The 27,170-nt window shown below is 42.1% G+C and overlaps 1 protein-coding gene across 2 annotated transcripts in view; it reads right to left on the bottom strand.

Annotated features, from left to right (window-relative positions):
* Gpc6 (glypican 6) overlaps positions 1 to 27,170 on the bottom strand; it is a 1,089,239-nt gene that overhangs the window by 93,499 nt on the left and 968,570 nt on the right. For both annotated transcript variants that reach the window (XM_055609996.1, XM_055609997.1), the window contains exon 5: positions 10,725 to 10,855. In XM_055609996.1, coding sequence (XP_055465971.1) covers positions 10,725 to 10,855 — 131 coding nt within the window. The remainder of the gene's footprint in view (positions 1 to 10,724; positions 10,856 to 27,170) is intronic.

Here is a 27,170-nt window from a genome sequence, read left to right as displayed (position 1 = left end):
AGGCATTGTCTCTTCCAAACCAAGGATGAGCATTTCTTTCTCAGTCTGTAGAGCTATCAGAAACCATGAAACCATGCAAAAAAAAATATTGCTATTGTCTTTACTCCATTTACTATGTCAAGTGAAAGCAAAGTTAAATAAACAACTTTACTAAAATTAATAACTAGAACCAAAAGCTCTAGTTCTTGATCACCTGTTAAGTTATTTGTTAAAATTAATAATTCAGTTAGAAAATGGAAGATCTCAGCTACAATGCAGTCATGTTGGCTCTCTGGCTGGTAGACTTAGCTAAGAGCCCCAGGCTGTATGCCTACAGTAGTCCCACAAGTGTCACAGAATGCCAGATACTTCGGAGTATTAAATCTTGTCAAGAGTATTTTTCTTTGTCCTCCTATGTAACTATGACATTTTTTTACTTTTGCTCCTAAACTTAGAACTTCATGGTTCATCTTTGGCATATTCAATTTGCTGGCATGGCCACACTTATGCTTTGGGGCCATTTCTGAATAAGAGTCCTTTGAGTGTGAGCATTGTGATGGCGACAGTCACTCTACAGTGAAGACGCCTGTGAGGTACCTAACAGGCAATTGGCATGTACAACCTAGATACACCGAGAAAGGGTTAATTCATGTCCCTGGCATCATGGTGGAGGACAGCGGGAAATGTCATCATGCTACCTAAAGTGGTGTGCAACTTAAAACTTGCCAATTGATTACTTCCAGAATGTTTACTTTAAGCTTTTTGGCCAGCCATGGGCAGTGGCTAACTAAAACTAAAGAAGGCAAACCGTGAGTGGATTGGAGGGAGACTGTGACTGGTTCAGAGCTGAGTCAATCGCATTGGTTACAACAATGGTAGGTGATCTGGACTCTTTTCAAAGCTGCTGTTCCCAGCATCATTATTGTCTGGGCAAAATTCCGGCCAGCCACGTCCCTTCATTGCTGCAGCAGCATCCTCTGCTGGTGTCATCCAGCTGTCCCGCAGAGCTGAGGGCCTTTTCTCAGTGTGACAGGGTAGCTCTGGAGTGATGGCTCGGTGGTTAAGAACACACGGTTGACTCAGAGGACTGGAGTTTTGTTACCAGCACCCGCCTAGGTGGCTCACAACCATCTGCCAAGTCCAGTTCCGGGGCATCTGACGCTCTCTTCAGGCCCATGGGTACAGCCTACATCTGCCTGCTCCCACACAGACACATAGTCAAAAATAAAGTAACCCTTCAAAGTGGAAGTGCCGACTGCAATGTATTTGTACGAGGATATTCACTTATCAGTGTATAAATGTGAGTAGCTTGAAATACTCTCCAAAAACGTTTCATCAAAGTTAGTAGCAAGAAGAGCCAAAGATCACCAATAAATCAACTCTTCCCTAGAGGTTAAGTTCATAGATAGTTATTTCTGGTTCCTCACGGCTTTCTGCTAACCTGTTAAGATACATACAGCTGAATACAACTTAATGATTTTGATAAATATTTCTTTCTTTGGTTTAAAATCATTAGATTAATGACACAAACGTTCCAAGTTCCAGCTTTTCCCTGTTATTTATGTTGGCTAGTCTTTTCATGGATTGTCTTCTCCAAAGGGAATGGCTTCTCACCCCATCGTTTCTGAACAATCTCTTTTCTGCATGTGCTCCTGTCCTCCTGTCTTTCCTCTCCTCTCTCATCATCTTTCTTCCCATTTTCTTCCTGACTCGTGTTTTTCTTCCCTTAAAGATTGATTGCCGTGGCTCCCGGCCAACTTCTCTAGCAGTTCTAAGTCCCTGGATGGATTCCGCATCCTGGTAAGAGAATTCAGGATTCTGAGCCGAGTCATCAGTTTTTGTTTTGGTCACTTTTTACTGGCTTTGAGTTTTCAAAAGTTGGCTGCCATGTATATTTTAAGGTTTAAACAATTTACTTCTAAGGCTTAAAAAGCTTGGTTCCAGGATATCTGTCAGATGTACTGCATACTTCTTAAAATCTTTTCTTCAATAAAAAACAAATTCTCTCCATTGGCTTGAGAAGGTTGTTTTTTTTTTAGGTTTTGCATTCCTTACACTGCAGGACTGCAGGATGTCTTGATAGCCTTTCCAAACGAGCAGAGGGCAGACATTCAAGGAATCAAACAGAGCATGTTTTAGTGTATGGAGATAAAAGGAATCCAGCTTTTCTCTGCCTGGTTCAATGATTATTTCACATGCTCTTTGTTTATAAGATTGAAAGAATTTCTTTACGGTCCCTTGGCAGGATGTAAGCAAACACGTGAATCACACCAGCCTGGCTGTGACTCATTCATCCACTCGGTGATTCACCAAATTCAGATCAACTGTCACTTTCGGCCAGAACCGAGTGGTGCGGATATGTCTCTTAGACATGTCCCTGCTCCTGTGAGTGTTCCGACAGAGACCAGGGAGTATGAATGCTATGCGTGTAACGGGAACACCCACGGGGAACACTTGGCTCAACACAGAGAATGCAGGACGCATGCTAGAACAGCAGTGGTGTGCCGGGACGGACTTTTAACTGCCGATTAGTGGACATCTTTAGTAACTTTGTAAATCAGTTGCTAACCATGATCATCAAAAGTTAAGATGTATATACTTACACTTAAATAAATTATACTTTCTCTCTGTATATAGATATATGTATGGGTGTGTGCGTAGGACTGTGTGTGTGGGGTGTGTGTGGGGGTGACAGGAATACTATTACATGGTGTGTCGCTCCGCTCAGACACACCATGTCTGGGTTTGCAACCAGCCCCAATGTTGGTATTTACACCAAGGAAATTGGCAAATGCTTCAAGTAGAAATTTTTCCTACAAAGGTGAATTCTTTACAGGATACAACTGGGCTACCTGAAGCTGTGATTCCATTAATGTCGGACCAGGTCACACATTCCTTAGTGGAAAGGCGTGATCAGAACCAGGAACAAGGCAGTGTATTTGTGAGGATGGACAGACACTGTCCATGGGTGTGCAAAGACATCCTTGCCGAGGAGGAAGAAGTGAGAAGATTTTCCTGAGATCCAAAAAATAGACTTTTCTTTGCTCCTAAGGACACACTGAGTGTTGACTTAAACTGAGCTCCACTAATCCATTCTTGAGTGGACTACATTAAATAATTCTCATCCTTTTCCAACAAGTGGAAGTCTCCAGATAAATTCCCAAAGGCTAAAGATAATCAAGAGTTTTCCTTTATCATAAAAAAAGAAAAACACAATTAGAATATCTTTTCCCGAGAAGGAAAGTGCAAATTTATTTTCTTCAATATTCTCTTTATAAATAAGCATATTTAAGCTTTCATTTTACATTATGAAAACCATGGCTTTTTTCCCCGAATAAGATCTGGTTCTGTTACAAAGAGCAATAGAATACACCCCGATTTTCTGCACAGAGAAGAAGAAGTTACAAAAACAGAAACAGAAACAGAAACGCAAGGTGTTTCAAGGCTGCCAGTCTCAGTGCCATGTTGCATGTGAGAATTGAAAAAAAGTTTGAATATATAAAAAAAAATAATCAGAGAAAACCTGAAAGTCTAGAATTACTGAGAATATGCTCTTTTCCTCCAAAACAAAACTGAAAGCAAGTTGTGGAAAATAATTGGTCATAAAGCTTTGTGAATAGTGTGGCCTTTTGCTTTTTTCCCGGGATCATGTGGGAGGGACCCAACTATACACTCACGAACGAGATAAGAATAATGTGACCGTGGCAGAGGCCACCACAATGCCCGCAAACATCATTGTTTTCGTAAAGGCAAGAGGCACAGACTAGAATCAGGTTGTTGATACGGTCCCCGAAACCTTAGCATCTCCAAAGACATATATTTAGATCCTGCCTCGCCTGAGGTGGGAACTCTTAGTTGGAAATAATCAAACATGCATAGGATCAGATATGATGTGGAGATGCTATTTTCTGCTCATAGAAGTTAAGTTCAAGCCTGTAGACCGTCCTGGATGAATTAAGACCATAGTACCAAACTCTTCAGAATTTACATATCACAGTTGTTTTCAGTCACGGGTAAGAGCTTTAACTTTCACGAGTGGTCTTGACGTGCTCCATGCTAACCACTTTACAGGTACTGTAGCGTTGGTCTGTTTAAACAGCCTGTCAGTTGTATTAGGGCTTTCATTTGGAACATTGGTTAGTTGAGTTTAGACAGTTAAGTGGTTTGGCCCAAATCACAAAAATGGTAACACCAGGTCTTGGATGTATCTGGTGTCCAGCGCTGGCCCATTAACTGCTGCCATGTTTGAAGAAATAAGAGTACCTTCAAGGCAAGTTAAGGTACTACTCCCCTGTTGTTGAAGTCTTCCTGGGGCTGTTTTCACACTGTGACCTCAACCAAGCAAAACGTACTGCTTCTTCCTCATGCGGCATACTAAGAACGTCCTCTGCAGAACTAAAGAATGAATAAGGTGCAACTCTTGTCCTCAAATAATTTAGAACACTATCTGGGAGAAAGGAAGTAAAAAATAACCATAGCATATTAATAGAGATCTGAAAAGCTAGGGTCAGATGGAAGGGTGGAGGACCTCACCTATCAGTGGACTTGGGAGGAGCATGTGAGGAGATGAGGGAGGGAGGGATTGCGAGGGAATGAGGGAGAGAGGGTGTTACACGTGGGATACAAAGTGAATTAAATGTAATTAATGTAAAAAAAATAAAAAGTTAGTTAAAAAAATACTATGATTGCCTTAAGAGGGCACAGGTAATACACAGTCCCCAGAGAAGGAAAGAGAAGACACTGCTGGAGTAAAAAGATAGATTCTAGGTAATGTTCTCCAACTGAAAAGAATATATTTCTACCATTAAATTCTAAAAATAGCATTTATTCCTAATTACCTAAAACAGAAAATATACAGGGAAGAGAGATGGGAAGGGAGAGCTGGATGCTGGAAAAAGAACCCTGCACCGTTGGTGAAGCAATGCTCATGAAACTAAGGACCATTCTACCAGAAAGAGGGCTTTAGAGCTTTTAGCTAGAGACACAAGCTGCTCTATTCTCTTTCATGCTCTTGTAGGTGTTTTGGTCTTCCTTAGATCTGCACATTCAGGAAGAATTGTCTAGATAAGATTAAATACTGTAAGGATGTCTCACTCTTCTGGAATGGGTTCTATACTCATCTATAATAGCTGTTAATTGAATAGATGGCTTCCATCGGAACTTAATAAGTCTTCCTTCTCAATTTAGATTGTATCTGACAAACCAATCTTCCTTGGTTAGATTTTAAATTATTCTTAATATAGCTAAATGATATCTAGTGAAATCAGTTTTATCTTCCCTGAGAGGATAAGGAGGGGGAGATTATCAATAAATATGAAGTTCAAAGGCAGAAACTTTATTCAGAGTTTCCTTTCTTTGGGGGAATTTCCACCAATGTGCAGCTCTGAACCGCTCTCCTTTGGTTGGGATACAGGGACCAGCAAGAGTTCTTCCTTGTCTCTCATGAGGACGATGAAGCTGCAGAAGGTCTTTGCAGCTGGACTGGCTACTTGTACTTCCTCAGAGTGCGGCAGGCTGACTCCACTCATGCAGTTGGTTCTTCTAGTACTAATCACGTTTGGTCCTGCGGGGAAATGCTTATAGAGAAAACCATGGCATGCTGGGAAAGCGTCTCCTTTTTCGTCTGGACAGATCTGGCTGTTTGCAGCTCTGCCACTTGCTGTTTGACCTCAGGCTAACTATTCAATCTCTGTAAATTTAACATTCCTTTCCGATAAACAAGTAAATGGATGCTTTACAAGATTTCAGGGAGGATTTGTAGTAAATATATAAATAAGGTATATAGAAAGAGGTTGTGTCAGCAAGGCAAGGGCACTGTCTCTCTTCTACAGTGTTCCTTGTACACGGAGCATGCTCTGGTATTTGTTGGATGGATATGGTCAGGGTTCAACCAATAGCAACTACAATGGCTCTCCTTGCTATTTGGTGATTCTGTGCTCAAAAGGAAACAAACAAACAAAAAAACCCTCTTTAACCTGTTGCAGTCTCCATCCTTTAAAAAACATATACACACATACAAACATTGCACAGAGAGCAAAGAAATCTAGAGTTTTAAATCAGTGTCATCACTTACAGAAACACATATTATAACTTAGTTATACACATTGGCACAATGTATTTTTAAAAGGTATCTTGTAATGTACTCCTAACTGCCTCTCTGAGGGCTAAATAGGAGAATAAAAAGGATTGGATAGAGCCATACAGAGCTTGGAGGGACAGGGGCCTGGCCAACACGATGAGAACAGACCTTTCCATTAGTCTGTAAAACTGTCATTCACAGCTTCAGGTATGAGGCAGAAAAAGATTAGACCTCCTTCCTCTAGATATGATGAAAACATTTGGGGAAAGACATACCTTAAAGTTGTGTGTGTGTGTGTGTGTGTACTATTAAGACTCTAGGAAAGAATGGAAGAAATAAATGATACACTGGATAAGAAAAACATAATTGGAATTTATCTTGGAGAGCAATAAGCATCATAAAAGAAAACAACCAGCCTTAGGTCTTCCACAGCTGGTATCTCCGTTTCTTTATCTTTTGTTAACTTTTCCAGAAGGCCACTGAGCTTTCTTTACATACTTAATCTTTCTTGGAGAGGCTGGGTATGCACCTCTCTCGTTCTCTCCTTTTCTACACTCCCTCTGTTGATTGTTCTCTGCTAAGCCTCCCACATTCACGCTTCTACTGCAAGCCCATCTATCATGCTGTCACTTCACGCCCTCCCGACCGCATGGCTTCATGTCATGAGTGTAACCATACAGCCCTGTAGTGTTTTTCTTCTTGATTGTGGCATTTCTCACAAAATGTGTCACTTTTAAGTATAATTCTGAAAACAACAGTACTATTATGATACAGTTAAGTGAATTCTAGATGTCTTATTCACATTTTGCTGATAAAAATAGTCCCATCTCTTTGACCTCTTTGAGAATTTTATGGTAGAAGACTTCATTTAAGTTACACTTTAAAATAATCTACTACATGCTTGAAATTTGCTATAAGAGTAGATTTCTCAACACACACACACACACACACACCAAAAACAAAAGCAAAAAATAAATAAAGAAACAATCAAAAACCACCACCAGCAAAAAAAAAAAAAAAAAAAAAAAAAAGGGACGTGAAAGGCAATATTCTGTTCCTTACCTTGATTTAGCATTTCTATAATGTGAGACACACTGCAAAACATTATGTGGCATTCTATAAACATATAGATTTATTTTATTTTCAAATAAAGATGTATTTACTGTAAAAGAGTACAGTCTAGGCAGTATATTCTTTGGATTTATTTGGTTTCTTTCTTTGTTTTTTTTTTTTTGTTTTTTTTTTTTTTTTTTTTTTTTTTTTTTTTTTTTTTTTTTTTTTTTCCTGGTGATGCTGGTACATGGACAAGTTCTCCTATCTGGCCTGGAACTGACTATGTAGACCCGGCTAGCTCCAGACTCACTGAGATCTTCCTTTCTCTGGCTCCAAAGTGCTGAGGTTAAAGGTATGTGCCATCATGCCTAACTGAATTTGGTTAATGTAAAGGTTTAAGTGAGAGTGGCCCCATAGGCTCAGATACTTGAATGCTTGGTCCTCAGTTTGTGGAACTGTTCGGAAAATGGTGGAAAATGTAGCTTCGTTGGAGGGGGTGTGCTACTGGGGTACACTTTGGGATTTCAAAAGTCCACATCAGGGCCAGTCTTTCTCTGTTTCTATCTCTTTCTAACCCTCCTCTCTCTGTGTCTCTCTCTGTGTCTGTCTGCTGCCTCTCTCTCTCTCTCTCTCTCTCTCTCTCTCTCTCTCTCTCTCTCTGTGTGTGTGTGTGTCTGCTGCCTGTGGATCAGGCAGTAAGTGCTCAGCTCCTGCTCCACTGATGTTGCTTGCCTGCCGCTATGATTCATGCCATTATGATCATGGTCTAACCCTCTGAAACTATAAGCAAACTCCCAATTAAATGTTTTCTCTTTTTTGTTTTTAAAATTATTATTATTATTATCATTTATTACAATTTATTCAATTTGTATCCTGGCTGTGGCCCCCACCCTCCCTCCCTCTTCTCCTCCTATGCCTCTCCCCTAGGTTCTCCTCCCCTTCTATTTGACCCTAGCCTATCTCATCAGGATTGGCTGCATTGTCTTCTCTGTGGCCTAGCAAGGTTCTACCCCTCAGGGGGAGGTGATCAGAGAGTCTGCTACTGAGTTCATGCCAGACAGAGTCCCTACTCCCCTTACCAGGGAATCTACTTGGAGACTGAGTCTATGGAATACATCTGAGCCAGGGTTTTAGGTCCTCTCCATGCATGGTCCTTAGTTGGGGCATCATTCTCTTCAGGACCCCCTGGGCTCAGTTTTTGTTGTTTGTCTCTACTGGTCTCCCAATGTTCTCTTTTATAAGTTGCCTTGACCATGGTGTCTCTTCACAACAATAGAAAAGTGACTAGAACAGTTGATTTCTTCCAAGTTCTTCAGAGTTTACTTAATAGAGTATTCTCCTTCTCTCCCTCCTTCCCCCCACCTACTCTGTCTCCCTCCCTCCATTATTCCTGAAATTAATTCTGCAAGCATTGGCCACTGTTTATGTGCTCTACATTCTGGGCTGGGTTCTGAGTGTGTAGGACACAGCAGTGATCCATGTTCCACGGGGCTAATGTCTGAAGAAGGCCATTAGGAAGCAAGTGCCACAGACATGCTCATTGCTAGTGTGTGACAGACACTGTGACAGACTGTCAGGGTGGACTCACAAGAGAGATCTACTGAAAGGGGACAGGAGGAGGAACAGCAGAGGCAAAGGAAGCCACAAGAAGCTAAGGAAAACCAAACTAAAACAAACCCGTGGAGCCGAGCACATCAGCAAAGGCACAAAGGCTGGGGTAGGGAGAGCAGGGAGATACAGGACCTGTGAGCTTTGGGTTGCAGTCCAGGTGTAAGAGGAGCTGCTAAAAGGTGAAGCAGGGGTGCATGACCTTGTTTATGTTCTCAAATACTTTGACTACTAAATAAAGGGCAGATTTAAGGGGCTTTTAGAAGGGAAGTCAAGTGACTTAGAAGGCAGGACCAGGAGGATGTTATCCGTGACTCTTGAAAAATCAAGCAGCAGAAACTTCACATTGAAACAGTCCCAGTCAGTGGGGCACAGGGGACTTGTTCACCGCACCTATAACGGTGTGCTATCATGTTGTCCGTCTGTTTACATCCTGGTCTCTCAGCTTTGTGCCGAACTTTCCTACTGAAGATGGCGTTGGGTATGCCTACTGAGCCTAGTCCACTGTGCACTACTGATAAATATTTACTAAATAGTTTGATGAATTAAAAAGCAAAAGAATTCCCAGCTTGAACATGAGCATGCACAATGGAAACAGACACTTACTTCTGAGAAGTGAGTGATGGTCTCAGGTCACAGATACTTTGTACATATTTTTTTGTATGTTCCCTTCTTGAGGGCTATTTTAAACTTCCACAGACATAGCCCCCAATTACCTCAGCACTGCTGGGTTATGAGGCCTCTCAAAACAACTCTAATTGGTTTTTAGGCGATGGATTTGAGAGGAATGAATAGTTCCTTTTTTTTTTCTACAGCAAAGAAAGAAAACAGCCTTTTATAAAAGCCCCAGATGTGCTATTTTCCAACAGTTGGTGGTGATTCAAGCATCCTTCTCTACCTGGTACCTCAGGTTTGTTAAAGCCCAGAATCAAGCCCAGAAAACTCCAGGCTCAGTCACTCCCAGAGAGAGAATGAAATGCAGGCCAGAGTCTTTCTGAGCCAGCTTCCTCCTGGTTTACACTGAGAAGTACAACTACAGTGTGATTCATGTCAGCTGGGGAGGCCTGGTGAAAGTTCAAGGTTCCCTCTCTGGGCATCCATTTCTTCCCTTTTCCTTGACTATATTTGAAATTTCTTCCACAAAGCACTTTAACAAATGAAATAAGTGATCATGTAACTCTTGACACATTTCGGTGGCAATGCCAACCCCCTGCCTTCAGGTTTAAAGGGCTGAGATAGATGAGGTTGTCATGGCGATGCTGGTAGAGAGAGGAGAGGGTCTTTGTGCACTCGTCAGTGTTGTGGAGAGGAGGTGATGAAAGCGTAGGCTGGAGCCCCACTGCAGATCTCCCCACTTTGCGAAAGGTGGTCCTGCTCCTCACCAGCTGAGTACAAGCATAACAGGGAGCCTGGCATCCGTGCTCACAGCTCAAGACTCAGGACCTCCGTCTCACGTGATTTATGAGACTTTGATACCTTTTGACTTCAGCTCTTACATACAAAGGACCATTTCCCCCGCAAAGGCTCACTAATGGAGGCTCTACAGGTGTCCTCAAAGGAAGTCAAAGGCGGTGTTTGATTATTTACCATTGAACACACTGCACAGGGCTCATGTGCACAGCTGATGATATAATTGGATGTTCTGGGAGAGAGGACAAAATGAAGGTGTATAGAAATTTCAAACACTGAAAGAAATATTCCCCCCAAATTGCTCACACATGTGTGGGATTACCCAGCCATCCTTGGAGCTTACTGAAAATTTCAGGCAACCAATAATTTCGTCATGATTGAGTAGCTGTGAACTAAAAACTTACTTCCCTACCCAATGCCATTTTGTTATACATTTTAAATGAAGGAGCAAATTTGTGGTCCGACAGAGAAAGCTGTCTGACAGCATGGGAGAATTTGTCATCCTCATCCACATATATCATCACTCCATGCTTTAGGTAACTTCACCTGTACGATGTGCATGCATGAGGAGACAAACTATGAATGGAGGAAGTACCTTTGCCGACACCTGCATGCTGTTCTCTTGCATGTTCATGATGGCTTCAGAGATCTTGACGTCTATTGGGTCCATGACGGACTCAATGTTGAAGGGTCCTTCCAGCCTCTCTGCCACCAGGAGCATTGCATCTGGGAAAATGCAAGGATGATATTTATTTCAGAACAGGGCCCTTCCAAGTTTTTAACTTCTGTTCAAACATTTATAGACAGTTGGCTGAAAAAAAAAAACAAACCATTCAACCATAAGACTTTATGTGTTCAAATGAAATGTTAAAATCATACTATGCTTTATTTCACTTGAAGATTTAGAATTATTTCTCATGTATAGAGCCATGCCTGAAATACAAGAAAGTCAGTCCAAATTCAGGAAGTTGAACATAGATAGTTCTACATGAATAAGAACAAAGTTTGTTTAGATAGGAACTGCATTTTGAAAATGGGTTTTGATCTCCATTACAGATTGAATCTAAATTCTACAGAGGTTTATGGTTTAAACAATTGGCCCCATGGTGGTTTGACTGAGAAATGCCCCTGAGCCTCAGGCATTTGAAGACTTGATCCCTAACTGGTTGCACTATGAGGGAGGTGTGGCCTTGCTGGAAGGATTCACCACTAGGGATGGTGAGGTAGGCTTGCAGAGATCAAGGTCTTGCCCTCCTGTCTGTAGTTCAAGATGTGAGCTTTCAGCTTCCTCTTCCGGCGGCCATGTCTGCTGCTCGCTGCTATGCCTCCCTGGGTGCTGAGAACGGCTGTCCTGGAGGGACTCTCAGATGTACTTCTGTTTCTGGCCTGAGTTCTCTGCTAATCGTCTGCATGATGACGCTCCTGCTGCCATGGACAAAGCTGCTCCCACCCGAAACCCCTCCAAAACCAGCTGAAGCGGGTTCCTCTTCCGAAGTTGTTTCTGTCAGGTATTTGCTCACAGTGATGGGGAAAGCCCACAAGTTCCCTTCTTTGGAAAGATGGGAAATGAGAACACTGAAGGACTGATTTGTGGACTTGGACACTCAGCCATCAAGGCCCAACCAAAGCACAGCTCTCTGTGTGAAGAATTTTCTAATGTTATAGATGCAACCATGTCCTTCCTTTGTGCTAACACTCTACCAAAAATGCCATTTCATTTAGGCTTTTCAATATTCCCTATTGGATAAAGGGCATTTTCCTCATTTGGTTTGGAAGATGAAGGCTGATTCTGATACACACAACATGGTGTATTCTCCTAAATGTCTGACGAGTTGCAATGAATTAAATTGGGCCTGATATGGGTAGGGACGCTGGTAATTGTGACATGGAGGCTGAGTTATGCATTGGGAGCCATTCTTCCCTGATTTCATTAGCTGGAAGGCCACAGGTAAACGGGATATACCAGACTGACTGCTGAACAGGAGTGTGTCTGCAATGAAGGAGCAGGGTCTGCTCCAGTGTCACTGAACACTGGCCTAGCTTCTGTTCTTGGTAACCAGAGCATAGTAATCCTCTTTCTGCGTGGGATGTGGAGTAGCACTTTTTCTGGTGATGAGAACGAGGCTGTTAATGAAGAGCTGTGCATAGTATGGCTGAAGAACTAATTAGTTACATCTGATTTAAAATAGCCACTCCAGGCCAGCAGCCACCGTGTTAAACTGCATAAGCTAGACTTTTAACTATACAGTCAGTAGATCTCAAACTTCTCAGCTGCCTAAGCTTTTTAAAAATGAATCTTAAAAGAGTTTCTCCCTTCCAGAACAGTCTACATTTATTTTCCAATGCTTACAAAATGCAGAAAAGGAAAACAGAGAAGACTAATAAGCCTATAACCCCACTTCCCAGAACGACACTGTGAACACTGTGGTAGATGCCCTATTTATTTTTTCTTTGCACATGAATATTTAAAGCATGCAATGAAATATGCTGTGCATATATCATATAATCTGCTTTCTCAATGTACTATATTATTAATGTGAAATGCTGTTTATAGTTAGCTGTTTTACAGTACTAATGTGAGGAAACCAAATTTTATTTTTACTGCATACCCAACCATGCTCAACCCAAATCTAACATCAAAACATTTCCAGGGCTGTAAAATAGCTATGAATTAGGATGGTGAGAAACCTTTTAAGAAGATTTTTTTAATATAAAAGTTATAGAACTGTCTGGAAAGTAAAGATTCATGTTTTAAAAGAGTCCCGGGCCTTATAAACAGTATCAGTTCTTGGTGTTATCAAATGTTCTTTCTGCCAGATCTCATAAGAGAGTCCCCACTGTATTCTTCAGGGAATGAGGAAGAGCTGGCCGTTCAGGGCAGAATCAGTAGCAGAAAAAAGCTCCTACTGTGTCACCCAGCTCCATGCTCCATCCCACATTATCCTTTCAGGTGTATATGGACCCACAGAAATGCATGCATGAATGACATCACCTATGGAAGACTTCCATTTATTTCCTGACACTTTTCTTAGATAACACAGATTTATCTGTATAGTCACGGATCTTTTAACAAAACAGGCATTTCACAAGATCTCAATGACGTAATTGCCAATTAGGTGGAAAGAAGATACCCATTATTTCATTGTAGTAGGTCATTGTGAAATTCATTTTCTCCTTTGGGTTTGAGGGGCAGTTACATGTCTGAAAGCTGGTTGCTTCTTTTCTGTCTCCATATCTGTTTTTGTGTACTTATCAAAAATAATATCTCTTATTAAAAACCTTCGCAGCAGGCTTTCTGGTGAGGATCACCTGCTGGAGATAGAGGGAACCTTAAAGAATCAGGAAGATCTAGGATGGGAAATGCATTGAAACCACAGAGAGATGCAAAAGATGCAATTAAAGGAAAGGATAGCTCTGGGATCCTTGTGTGCTTCATAAATGCCTAAATCATTACACGAGAGTTGGTCTGTCTCAATATATGTATCTATCATGGGTAGGCTAGGATGTAAAGAAATAACTTTGCTCATAAAAAGTCTGTAATAAAAAGGAGACAATTTTGGATTGTACACTAAGAATTTAGCATATGGTCTGAAAAGAGACTAAAAAGTCTTTAAGATGTTTCTTATTCTAGACCATAAATTTTAGAGAGAATAAGGGTGTGTGTGGAAATAGTTAGAAGGAAGAAAGGGAAGCGGGAAACAACTAGATTTAAATTCTTCTTAATTGAAGTAAGGCTTCCTCTTTTGCGAGTCCTCCCATTTCTAGGTCAGGGTTGATGCACTGTATTTGTAGCATAGAATTGGGAACATTCTTTAATGGTGTCTACCCTTCTGTTCCATGTTGTGTCAAGATCACAGCACTAGCTTTGTAGGTGCCTGGACTTACAAATTCAACCACCAAAGCACCATGAGAATGTTCAAGGTGGGGCGGAAAGATGCTCTGGGGGCAGGCAGTACTTCCTGCTCTTCCAAAGGACCCGGATGTGATTCCTGGCACTCAGGCCCGCCTGAAGCTCCAGCCCCAAGGGTTCTGGAACATTCGTCTGGTATCTTTTGGCCACACACATGGTGTATCCATCCATGTGCATGCGTGAGTGCGCACACACACACACATCTGGTGGCTTTGGAAACATGGTCCTCCTGAGGAACTGTCACAATAAAAACACTGAACCAAGTGTCCCTGTACTCAGGTTGTTGGTTCTTCTGTTTCTAACGTCCATGTCAATGTCTTTGTTTTACTGTCTGAATTAATGTAAGATAATTTTTCCTTAAATATTTATTTTTAAAATTACGATTACTAGTCAGAATGTACTTCTTTTGTTTCGTTTTGAAATTTATTCTTTGAGAATTTTATACATGCATACAATGCATTACAATCATATCAGTTTTCTATTCCTTGCCTTTAATTCCTCCTGAAATGCTTCCGCGTTCATTTTCTTCTTTAAATACATATAAACACGGTTGTATACACATTGACCTCTTGCCTTTGTGTGAACACACAGGCGAATGCACCCACAAGTGCACACACAGCAGACATGCACACCCCGAAATTAGTTTAAGAAAATAGAACTCCAGAGAGTCTTATGAATCCAAATGTTTGCAGTAAATAAAATGCAAAACAAATATACAGCAACAAATTGAAACACTGCCTTCCTTCCACTAAAATACGCAAATGTTTACAGCAAAAAGCTGAGGCAAATGTTTACAGGAAAAGCTGAGGCAAGATTACATGTGAAACATCAAAATAAAAGCACATATATTCCTGGCTGCGGTCATGCTCAGGTTTTTGATAGGAATGGAGTAGGACTGCAGGCATCAAGTAGGTTTGAGAGGCTGCTAGGTTGTTTGTAAATCAAGGCCATTCACAAGACAAAGCTCACATCAGATGCTACACACCTGAAAACCAAATGCACATGTACCCAGGCAATCATCCTCACCCCACATTCTTTTCTGTGGAGGAGATGCAGAACGTGGTTAGAGGAGGCAGCCGTTTAGAGTATCTACAACTCGCCATGCCTGCTGACCGGGGTCCACTTGACATTGCAGGAATCACACTGGCAGCTCTCGGCTGTCCAGTCCCAGACTTTACAAAAGCGCAGTGAATGGTGGGACCTCTGCAGCCTCAGCCCCGGTGCCTGCTGGGGAGAGGCTCTGCACAGTCCTCTGAGAAGCCTAGCCCATCTCTGCTGTCTAGCTTGCTTCCCACAAACAAGGCTCCTGCAGGTTCCCTGAGACTAAGCAGAGCCTCTCTCCTGCCTTGGAGCTGAAGGAAGCCTGCCTCTGGACAGTTTGAGTCCCTCTCTCATGATGAAGTGAGAGAAACACAAACTATGTTTGCGACATCAAGACAGTAAGAGGTAAGTTTCTCTGAAGCCAGTTAAATCCCCCATGGCTGTCCTTGCTCCAAAGCCACTGTCTTCAGCTGTCTTAGTTTTCTCTGTGCCATTACACTTGGAAAGATTTGCAATGCGATTCTCAACTCTTCCCTTGGAGCTGTTGTCTCCTGCAGACCAAACAAGGGCTCTGAGTGCTCAGCTGATTATCAGATGATCCTATTTGTGCTTGTGTCCTGTGTCATCCAATGTATGAGTCTCTTTTAAAAAGGCCCCTTGCTTGTGGAAAATAAAACCTGAATGGCTTAGAAAGAGCTGTTACTTTGGCATTGGTTACTGTCGCAAACCGAGAGATACTCTGTTAGCCCACTGGTTTTGATGCAGCCAGCCAAGACAGTGAGATGAGCCAGGCTTCAGATACAGCAATCTGTGAGGTCAAGGCCTTCTGCCTGAACAGGCACGACTTTCTGTTTAGGAAGAAGGGCTTTGGAATCAGTGCCTGGGCTTCATTATAGCTGGGTGATAACTGGTTTATTAACTATAAACAATTCATTGAATTCACAAGGTCCCCTTACCTGCATCTATTACATGGAAACTATGACAAGATACATTAGGCAATCATGGTCTGAGCAACGAAGTAAGGCAGAGCTTAACAAACAAGTAAATTGGCATGAGGTGCCTCTGTTGCTTGGAACAGAGTTGAGCTTTTGTGGGTCACTGCCTCTAATCAGCATAAGTTGAAAAGAGAGGAGCATTTAATGAGATATTTTGGTGACATATTCATAGGAATTGATGTGATCAGTAAGGAAAAGCAAGGTACATGGGTGACTTTAAGATGTACAGCTGGCCCTGCTTTGTGTGTCCAACTGATACTCGGATAACAGGTGCCTTTTGATGGATGATCTCATTACTGAGAAATACAAAACCGCACTATTTTCTTATGATGTGCCCTTGTTAACTAAACATGCCTACAAAGTTTTTAAGCATTCTTTCCCCTGAAATGCGGATTTGCCAAGTGTCCCCTGGAGCCCAGTGGCTTCTGTGACTTCTGTGATGAATAGCACACAGAAGAAATGGTGCTGTCAGTTCACCCCGCTTGCTGCCTCAGGGACTCCTGTAAGATTCTCCTGAGAGCACTGTGTTGGAGAGGCCACATGTTCTTGTGTTGGATGACAGTCCCAGTAGGCCCAAGAAAGTATCAACACACGTGTGAAGCCATCCCTCGCTCTGCAGAGCAGCCAGCTTATCAGCTGATTACCAAATAGTAGCCCTGGCTAGCACCGTGTAGAAGAGAGGAGTGAACCGGCTGAGCTCTGCCTGTGTTCCTGAGATGTGGCACTCTCTGTCATGATAACAGTTGTATTAAGCTGAGAAATTTTCTAATAATTTATTTTGTAGGAATAGAAAATGAGAGCAAATGACAATATTTATGATACACAAGTGTTTCCCTGCATTTGATAGGATCTGGATCTTTAGAACTCTAGTCAAATAATAGTTAACAAACAGTTAACTATTAACAGAATGAGTAACAGTTCTGATAAATACTTTTTTTTCCCCACAAGCCTTGCAGTAGTTAAGAAAAACTACAATTCTCTTAAGGAGCATCTAGAATACTCAGGTGACCTAGTAGGCCAGCTGGCCTAGGAATAGAAAATGTGTCTCCCCTGAGGTGTGCCATGACAGAGATGAAGGATGGTTTGGAAGAAGGAAGCCATGTTGTCTTGTGTCTAGGTAATGACTCATGGAGAATAAAGGTTTTGATCCAGGACTGGAATATCACCTCTTATGATGCTGAACTAGAAGCCTCACTGTAGGGGTCCCCAGGAGCTGTGTGCTCTCCAGAAAGCACATACCAAAAACTTCACATACTCAAATGTAGGTCTTTAAAGAGAGAGTGGGACTCAGGGATGTTGTTGAATGCCACTGGTTTGAAGTGGACAGTAAAGATTTTCAAAGTGTTTGGAACAGAGAAGAAAGACTGTTCTTTAACGGGACATGACTAAGTATTTCTGAAGTGGGTGTGGGGCAGAGATTCCTTAATAACTGAAAACTCAGGGCTTGACGACGGCTCAGCAGGAAAAAGCATTTGCTACAAAGCCAGATGACATGAGTCATCCCTAGGACTTGCTCAGCAGGAGAGAGCCAACTCTCACAGCTTGTCCTCTGACATCTGCACATGCACTGGGACACACACACACACACACACACACACACACACACGAACACGCGCTCGCACATGCACGCACACACACACATGAATAAATAAAATGAATGAAAATTCAAAAACTGAAAATGCAATTAAAATAGGCTTAACTTCATCTACTAAATGCTTGTCAGGAAATTGTCAAGTAATTTCCCTGTGTTTGATGGGAATCAAATCTTCAAAATTCTGGTCAAATAGTGTTTAACAAATTTAGCATTTATGTTGTTCTCCTGTTTGTTTCTTAAGCAATTACCTGATAACCAAAAATAATGAGAGCTGAAAAGTCCCTATTTTTTGTGCTTTGTTTTTTAGTAATAGAATAATACATAATAAATTAAAAGAAAAACCAATGCTTTGGAATTGGACAAAACAAATATAAGGAAAAGAGCCTAATAAAAGGCACAAAGAAACAGAGCCATTTGTTTGCACACTCAGTAATCCCATCTTAGGTTTGTTTGTTTGCTTGCTTTTGTTTTGTTTTGGTGGAAAAAAAGAATGAATGTACCTGTTTCCTGTCTTCTCCTGCTTCCAATGTCTACCTTGTTTGCCCTTCTGTCTGAGTGAGGATTGAACATCTTCCCTAGGGTCTTCCTTGTTGTTTAGCTTCTTTAGGAGTATAGCTTTTAGTATGCTTATCCTATATTACATGGCTAATATCCACTTATGAGTGAGTATATACCATGTGTGTCTTTCTGCTTCTGGGATACCTCATTCAGGATGATCTTTTCTAGATCCCACCATTTGCCTGCAAATTTCATGCTTTCCTTGTTTTTAATTGCATTGTAATAGTCCATTGTGTAAATGTAGGAGTCTTCCACAGGATCCTCTGAAAGACCCTACCCATCAGGATGTAGAAGATACTGAGACTCATAACCAAACTTTAGGCAGAGTGCAGGGAACCTTATGGAAGAAGAGGGAGATAGAAAGACCTTGAGGGGACAGGAGCTCCACAAGGTGAACAACAGAATCAAAAAACCTGGGCCCAGGGCATTCTGCATAGACTGATATTCCAATCAAGGATCATGCATGGAGAAGACCTAGACCCCCTGCTCAGATGTAGCTCATAGATTGCTCAGTTTCCAAGTCGGTTCTCTCGTAAGGGGAACAGGGGCTGTCTCTGACATGAACTCAGTGGCCAGTTCTTTGATCACCTCCCCCTGGGGGGAGGGTACAGCCTTGCCAGGCCATAGAAGAAGATGATGCAGCCAGTCCTGATAAGACCTGACAGGTAAGGGTCAGACAGAAGGTCAGATAGGAGGACCTCCCTATCAATGGACTGGGGGAGGGGCATGGGGAGAAGAGGGAGGTGGGTGGGACTAGGAGGAGACAAGGGAAAAGGCTAAGATACAATATGAATAAATTGTAATAAATAAATAAGTAGAAAAATGTTAAAAAAAATAAAAAGAATGAATGGGTTAGTGGCAGCACTGATACTGTCCATGGTACTACCTTCAAGAAGCTTAGAAGTTTCTGAGCTTCCCAAGGTGACATTCACAATTGTTTCTTTCATTTACAAGAAAAATTAATTAAGAATAGGAACCATTTTAAAGATCTCATGAGATCATCTAAATTTATCTTTGAACATGAAAGTTACCATGTCCGGTTTTTATTATTTTCCAAGAATCCCACTAGGCTCTGGTTTAGAAGCTATACTTGCCCTCTCTCCCATCCACCCCTGTTTTAGCTGGGCCACGGTCTGGTCTTTTGCCCACTGAGCAGCATATGAAATAATCAGAAGCAATCCCAGTGATTTTCAACCCTGGTAAGTTCATTCACTGGCAGCCAGTTAGCCATTATTTTTCATAAAAGCAAAAGGAAAAAGCAGCTTCCCTGTTTTCATGTGGGCTGATACATGCCCATGGCATGGGTGTAATTAGGAGCTCAACTTTTACTGCAGCGTGCAGGAGACAGGCATACAGGTATCCATGTCTGTCACTTAAACCCACACGTGTTAATTAACATGTCCTGTGAGGTCTGGGGTGGGGACAGTTTCCAGGCAAGGCCTGGAAACACAGCAGGGCTCCCAGGGACTAAGGCAATCCAGGCAGAAGGCAGACAACCAGGCAAGAGGGCAAATGTGAGCACAGAGCAGAAAGCTTGAACGTCTGTAGGCAGGTCTGTGCCCTTTGTAGAAATCGAACACACATATAACTTCTGGTTTTTATTGTAAAATCATATCTGCCTTTGCTGCTTTCTAATCTCTCCTACTCTCACCTTGGACAGGATTGCTTTCTGAGGATATTTAGTCAGGCCACCGCCTTTCTCCATAGGCATAAAGTTGGCAACACTCACCTGGCACAAACACCCTTAGTACACAAGGGCCCGCCCATTCGATCCGCCTCAGCTGACACCCCCATTGTGCAGCTGCCCGCTAAGCAGACTTTCCCGTGAGTGTTCAATCAGAAAGCTTGAGGTGAGTTTGACATTGCCACTGAATTTGCCTCCACGACTCAGCTTATCCTGAAACCACTGGAAGGCACATTTTCCTAAATAGAGCATTCAGAAACTGTCCCCATGTTCTGATGAGTGCACGCTCTAACACGTGCTGTCACAGCGTCCAGCACGCAGACACCGCGCCCATGCTCTGACTGCCTGTGCGTGCTGTGTGGTCCTGTGACTCCCAGAGTTTTAGACTTGTGACGCTCAAGCATTTCTAGTTTCGCTAATCATTACACAGCTTTCTCTCGGATTTTCTTCCTCTTAAGTAACGTGTATCATGCACACTTTTGAGTTTTGTTCCTCATCTCCTATTGGTCCTGTATAATAGTTTTTCTTCTTGTGTTTCTGAGCTTTTTATGTTGATATAAAGAACTTTCCTTTTTAAGAAATGAAGAGAACCTGACCTTCTCTGATAGAAACCTTCATTTTTTCCCCTAGCTTTTTTTTTTTAACTTTAATTAATGTGGTGTTTGCTATGCATTTTTTTGTACACTCAAATTTGTCAATTGTAAAACTTTCTTTGTTGGTCTCTATCATATTTTAAAGCTTTTCTCCACTCGAAGTTTACCTCCGCGATGTAACTGACTCTGTTTTCTTTTCTGTCCGTTGCTTGTCTTGCTGTTGTTGGATACAGTCTGTGCCCCTTCCCCACCTGTCTTGGAGTCATGGTTGCTTCTTCCTAGAACACTCTCTCAGAGATATTGGCACAGTATATACCATGCTGCCTTCTGTAGGCCTCTATCAAACCCAACTTCTCAAAGTAGCTTCCTTTAAGCTCCATAAAACCCCAGTGAACCTCACCCTGCTGCTTCTCGAGTTACTAATCCCTGTCTGTGTCACCACGTGAATATCTGTTCTTGTCCCAACTTTTCTCTTTGTCATGTCATCTTCAAAAAGGTAGGGTTTTTATTGTCTTTTGTTTTACTGGTTTAGTTCTTAAAATACAGTGTGTGCGTGTGTGTGTGTGTGTGTGTGTGTGTGTGTGTGTGTGTGTGTGTGTTGAGGGCAGGAGTGTAGATGCTATGGGCATGACTGACGGCCAGAGGACAACTTTAAGAAGTTAGTTTTCCAGCTTCCCGTGGCTTCTGTGGGCCAAACTCTGGTTGCTGGACTTTATTTTGGTGCATCGGTTCCGGGGGTTTCAGTCTGCTGTGATGGGGAGGGTATGGCAGAGAGAAAAGTTCCTGGCAGAAGGAGCGCCTGGCAGATGCTGCTCACACCATGGCCGGCCAGAAAGCAGAGGTCACGGCAGGAAAGAGGAGCAGGGTGCGTCCTTCACAGGCGCGCCTTTAGCTACTACCTCAAAAAACTTCCATTACCGTCCTGAGTAACACTACCAACTGGAGAGCAAGTGTTCACAGTGTTCACAGCACGAGTCTTGGGGGCCTCTCAGACCCAAACTGTAATGAGACAACGGATCTTCCGTTTTGCTCACGGCTGAGCCCCAAACCCTACAGCAGTGTATTTGGCGGCCCTGCCTGGGGCTTCGCATCTGCAGATTTGCCAGCCTCAGATGGGAAATATTTTTTAAAAATTTGCATCTTTCCCAACACGTGCAGACTATCTTCCCTTCTCATTACTCGCTAAGCGACACAGTGTAACGACTATTTGCATAACATTTACATTGGATTAGATATTGTAAGTGAATTAGAGGTGATTTACAGCGGAAGGAGAGGGCATTTGTAGGTTACATGCAAATGTACAATTTTCCTTAAGGGACATGGGCACCTGCAGACTCTGGCATCCATGGGGTCCTGGAGCCTGTCCCCATGAACAGACACATGGCTATGTTAGGCATCTCATGGATCCACGGGGTCCTGGAGCCTTGTCCCTGTGAGCAGAGACAGGGCTGTGCTGGGCGTTTGGGAGGTGTTCAGTGAACACTTAAATGAGTACTGGAACAAACTTTCAAACATCGTTCTATATTTTCTTCTAGAAACGTAATAAAAATCTTTCTACCCACCTCTCCACCCTAAGACTTCCCTCCTTACTCTCCCTCCATGTGTACAGCCACAGATGCCCGTGAAATTTTATTAGCAGTGGCTATAGGATAAATGGACCCTTGGTGGCTTTTGATATGTTCTAACATAGATGAAGAGTTTGGATGGGAATTTAAAATCATATTGTACTTTTTTTTATTAGGTGGAAATAACTTTTTAGTTCCTTGAGCTTGAAATTGAAAAGCTGAGCTGGTTTTGTTTCTGTTGAAGGTTATTGCTCGGTCAACTCCTCCTAAAGAAGAATGTGGATATTTTTGGCTGGGTCAAAAAAGTTTGTTTCTGCTGCTTTTCAAGACTCTAACTTTCCAAATAGTTTCTGTGATGGATGTCAGGTTTGTTTCCTACTTGTAATTTGTCTGCAGTCAGTACACAGAAAACTGGCAACATTCCTCACCTTACTTTGCCAATCCAGCATCAAAAATCCCTTGAAGAGGGATCAGATCCCGCAGGAGTCAGGTTTAACTAAAGAAATCTTAGGAGCACAAAGGGAGGTAAAGAATCAGTGATGGAAGTGAACCAATTAAATACAATTCAGAACACTGAACACATACCACATTCAACAACAACAAAACAGGAAGCCACCCAGAAATATTACAATAACTAAGGAACGAAAGCCAAAAGAGATTTTAATGAAAATAACTGTTTACTTTGAAACCAAAATCAGGAAGAGGAGGAGGAAACAAATATAAAATCTAATTTAATCTGAAGCCAGCACAAACAAGAAGCTTATTTTGCTTTGACACTGAAAAAGAAAATGCAAATCACGGGAGAGAATAATTCACCAGTTGTCCTTGCACAGTGCAAAAATTAGAATCCACAGGACACTTCTCCAGGCAGTTTCTTTTCAGGAGAATGATACATTGTATTTCATAAAAATATAATATATTCATGTAAGCACTGCCTCACTGCTATTTTATATTTTGAAGCGTTTAGTTACATTATAACCCATAAAGAATAGGACTTGTAAATCACTAACTTGATGGACATCAAAGTATATGCTACTAACTGCGACTCTGTATTTAAATTTTTAGGACTTATGTTTCATATGAATAAGTTGTTGTGTGTTTTGTAGCTTGAATTGTCCAAATAATTCACAACAACCCCTCAGTTTCTGCCTTGATGGTGAATCATAGAACTTAAGGGGTGCAGATTTCTCTGAAAGAACAGATTATCTGACTATCTAACAGAGTTTGGAGTGCCAGTAGATTCACTGAGACCAAGTGATTGGTGTGTTGCTTGGTAAAGAAGAACTCAAAGAAGGAAAGAAACTCATTTGATGGGAAAAGCAGAGTTTGGACTAACACATTGGCCCTTCTCACTTTATCCTCCAATGCCATGGACACTGCTCTGTAGTGGTCTGAGTTTTGTTTACCGACTATATTCCAAGTGCGTCACTATTTTAAAAGGCAAAATTGAATGAGAGAGCATAAAGAGATGATGTTTTTATCCTAGCTAAATGTACACACACACACACACCTGTTACAATCCATTTCTTCTTGAGCATTTCTTGGTCACTCAGGAGTGATCACGAGGGCATCATGATCCAGTATGGCCTTCATAGGTTATCTAAACACTCCCATTGCTGCCCATGCCACATTGACCTTGTATGGTACCCTGGGCTTTCTGTGAATCCTTAGCACCTTGGATGGGCTCTGTGGTGATTCAGGGAGGTAGTCAGTTGGGAGGAGGTGTGATTCTGAGATGTGTATGAGGGCTGAGGCCAGATATCACCCATCACAGGCCCTGTTACTCTGGGCAACTTCTTATCCCCCAGGGAGTCAGTATTTTTTTTGTCCCCCTTTGTGAGGATGCTCCCTTTTCTGCTGTGGTAATTAAGTGCAACACTGTCACAGAAGACAGAAAGAGACTGTGATATTACAATTACTACACTCTTCTGTTTCATCCTTTGTTTCACCAAGACCAGGATTGCCTGGTAGTTACACTGTAGCCCAGGCTGGCCTTGACCTCTTGGCTGTCTTCTTGCCTGAGACTTTGGTTTTTAAAGTTTATTAAAAGGAAATGTATCTATTCACAAGCAGGCATATGTGTGCCTGCTTGTATCAGGACACACACAACAGGGGATCAGAGGACTAGAGAGGGTATATGCTCTCCTTCTGTGTAGACTTCGGGGATCACACTCAGATCAGGAGACCTGGCAACATAAATCTTTCTACCTGTGGAGCTGCCCAGCTGGTTTTCCTGTTCTCGTTGTTTTGAAACAAAGTCTCACTGTTTCCCAGTCATAACCAGAGCTCACGCATAGGCCAGCACAGCCTCAAGGTCACAGCAATACCCCTGCCTCAGCTTCCCGAGCGCTGAGGTCACAGGTGTGAGCCACCATACCTAGGTTGATGATTAAGTGTGAACGGACGGAGGAATCCTTCTCTTTCTCAGCTGAGTTAACTTGGAAGGTCTGAAGCCACAGGGCCTTACGGAAAAAGGACAGTCTAATGCCTCCATGACACAGAGGACACTGCCACATCGGACACCAGAGGCCCCTTGCTTCAGTCCGACCGGAGTGGCAGGGCAGGGTGAGGCGAGTAGCTAGCTCAGTCTCTCACTCCTCATACACACTGCCCTCTGCCCCGTCTTTTTTGTCAGCCATCAGGAAAGGTGACCGAGTGCCGGACATTTCCAAGTGTCACGCAAATACGAAAGTCTCAACTTCCTGCCCACATACCACACCTGAGTAATTCTTCTCTTTCTCCCTCCCCGAAACGTAATAAAGCAAGCCAGCCCCGGAGACCATTTGTTCCACAAGTTCCCGTGCTTCAGCCTGCCCAGGAACGAGCCACAGACCTCTCCCAGAACCAACAGAAAATAAATAAATGGAAATTCAGGTGTGCTGTGGAACTCCCTGCTGAGGGACAAACAAAGTGATTAGTGGGCGACCGAGTACGCAATGGGAAACCTTCTCTCCTGCTCGTGTGTGCGTGTATTATTAAAAAATAGATTATTTTTTATTATTTTGTTGCTTAGTGCCATTTGAACCAAAATGAAAAATGTTTCAGAATGCCTTTATGTCCTGTATCCACGGGTCACTAGACCCTAAAGAAAGCTATAGATGGCTTAAAAGCAGTGAGAACAAACAGACAAACAAAAACCCCACACCAAACTCATTTTGTAAGTCTGCGACTTCATCTCGGAATAACTGTGTAAAATGACAAAATGCCTTTTGTTACTTCCTGCATTACAGCTCTGGTTTAAAGTCGTCATCAAAACACCCCATACGAAGACAGAGATCATCTTCCAAATCAGGGAGGGAAGTGGGAGGGAGGAAGAGAAAGAGGCAGGAGGAAGACTACCAAGGCTACAGGTGCAATTGAGGCCTTTTCAAGGACCCCCAGAATGGCCCAGTAGCTTTTGCTCACAGAGATTCATCTTGTTTTTCCAACAGAACGGCAGACCACCATTTCCTTCAGTGGCTGTGGAGACTGAGACTGGGGAGGTGAAATAACTTGTCTAAAGTGTTACAGCTGGATATTGCTAGGGTGGATCCTGGTCATGATAAGCAAGAATTATCCTAAATTAAGTCAGTGAATTGTCTGGATTTGAGGCTCAGGTTCGTGGGCATGAATTTGTGTGTGTCTGTGTGTGTGTGTTTAACCAGGATGAGTTAGGGGAATCACTCCTTCTCCAGGAAACTCCATATAACTCGTTGCCTGAAAATGATGGCACACACGTGTCACTCTAATACTCCCCTGGAAGAAGGATTGTAAACTCAAGGTCAGTATAGCCTACATAGGGAAACCCCATTTTTTTAAAAAACAGAACAAAAATTTACGTCACCAGCCATGGTCCTTTATCAGCAAACAAATATGTGTGGGGCCAGTGGCCTGTGTATTGTGCATGAGGTTGACTTATACTTCCCAACTCTTTTTACTACTCAGGATCTTCTAGACTGTCGGAAGGGAGCTTTGATGATTATGAAAATGTAGTGTTACATTCTGGTTTCTGACCGCGTCTATACCCAGGGGAAGGGTCAAATCGCTGACACCTGCTACAATATGAAAAGAAACTTCAAACATATGAGCAGGGGTACTCGGAAAGCCCAAAGAGAGTGGGTGAAGGGAAGCTGATGAATGCACCAGGCCAAGCGAAGGAAAGATTTAGACAGGGATAATCAGTATCAGTGTGCAGAACAGAGCACAGCAGGAAAGGGGAGCAATAAGGATATAAACAGAGCACAACTTCACATATTAGTATTTTTTTAGAGAGATGTAACTATTTTCTTATGAGATTTCTTTTTAATTTCAAAATATCTTGTAAACATTTTTGGCAATACAAAAGAGAAAGATGTAGCCACAGAAGAGGATAAAATATCATCTGTCATTTAGCAAAACAAAAATGATCATAAGGGAATATTTTGAGCCATTCCTTTTTTTTGCTGTTATGCATACATGAAGCTCAGGTCATACAAGCAGTTTTAATCATTTATTTTCCGTGCAACCGTATACAGTTATATAGCCCCTGATCGCTGTTTGAAAGCATCTTTTAAAACAGCTATGTGAGATTCCATGTAGTCAGTGTGCCATTGTTTATGTAATCAGTGTTAAAACTTTTTAAATTACTTGTTTATTTATTCATTTTGTGTGTATTCGCAAGAGATCGTGCCACGGTGGGCATGGGGACTTGCTGATGTGGGCTTCTCCGTTGACTATGTGCATTCTGGGATCAAACTCCAGCTTTCTAGGTTGACAGCAGGATCCTTCATCCACTAAAACATCTCACTGGCACGTCATCGTTTTATTGATGCTTTTTAGATTCATAGATATGAACTAGTATAAAATATTCTTTCTATCTCTGTTCTGTCTCTATTCATGATTATCTGCTTAAGATAGATTCCTTTACATTTCATAATTTATTCATTTAAGAACTAAGTATAGTAAGTGCTCATTTTTATTAATAAACAGGAAAGGTTCAGACTTACACTTTATATGGAATTTTAATAGGGATAGAAATGAAGGTAAAAGGATGCGTCTGTGACTGCCATTTAATAGACTTACATTTTACAGGGCAGCTTTTTCAGTAGATGTCCCACGTTTCATTAAGAACTTAGAACTGGAA

The sequence above is a fragment of the Psammomys obesus genome, unplaced genomic scaffold (assembly GCF_907164565.1).
Source record: "Psammomys obesus unplaced genomic scaffold, mPsaObe1.curated_primary_1811, whole genome shotgun sequence".
Taxonomy (NCBI): Eukaryota; Metazoa; Chordata; class Mammalia; order Rodentia; family Muridae; genus Psammomys; species Psammomys obesus.
This window is presented reverse-complemented; position numbering and strand designations above follow the sequence as displayed.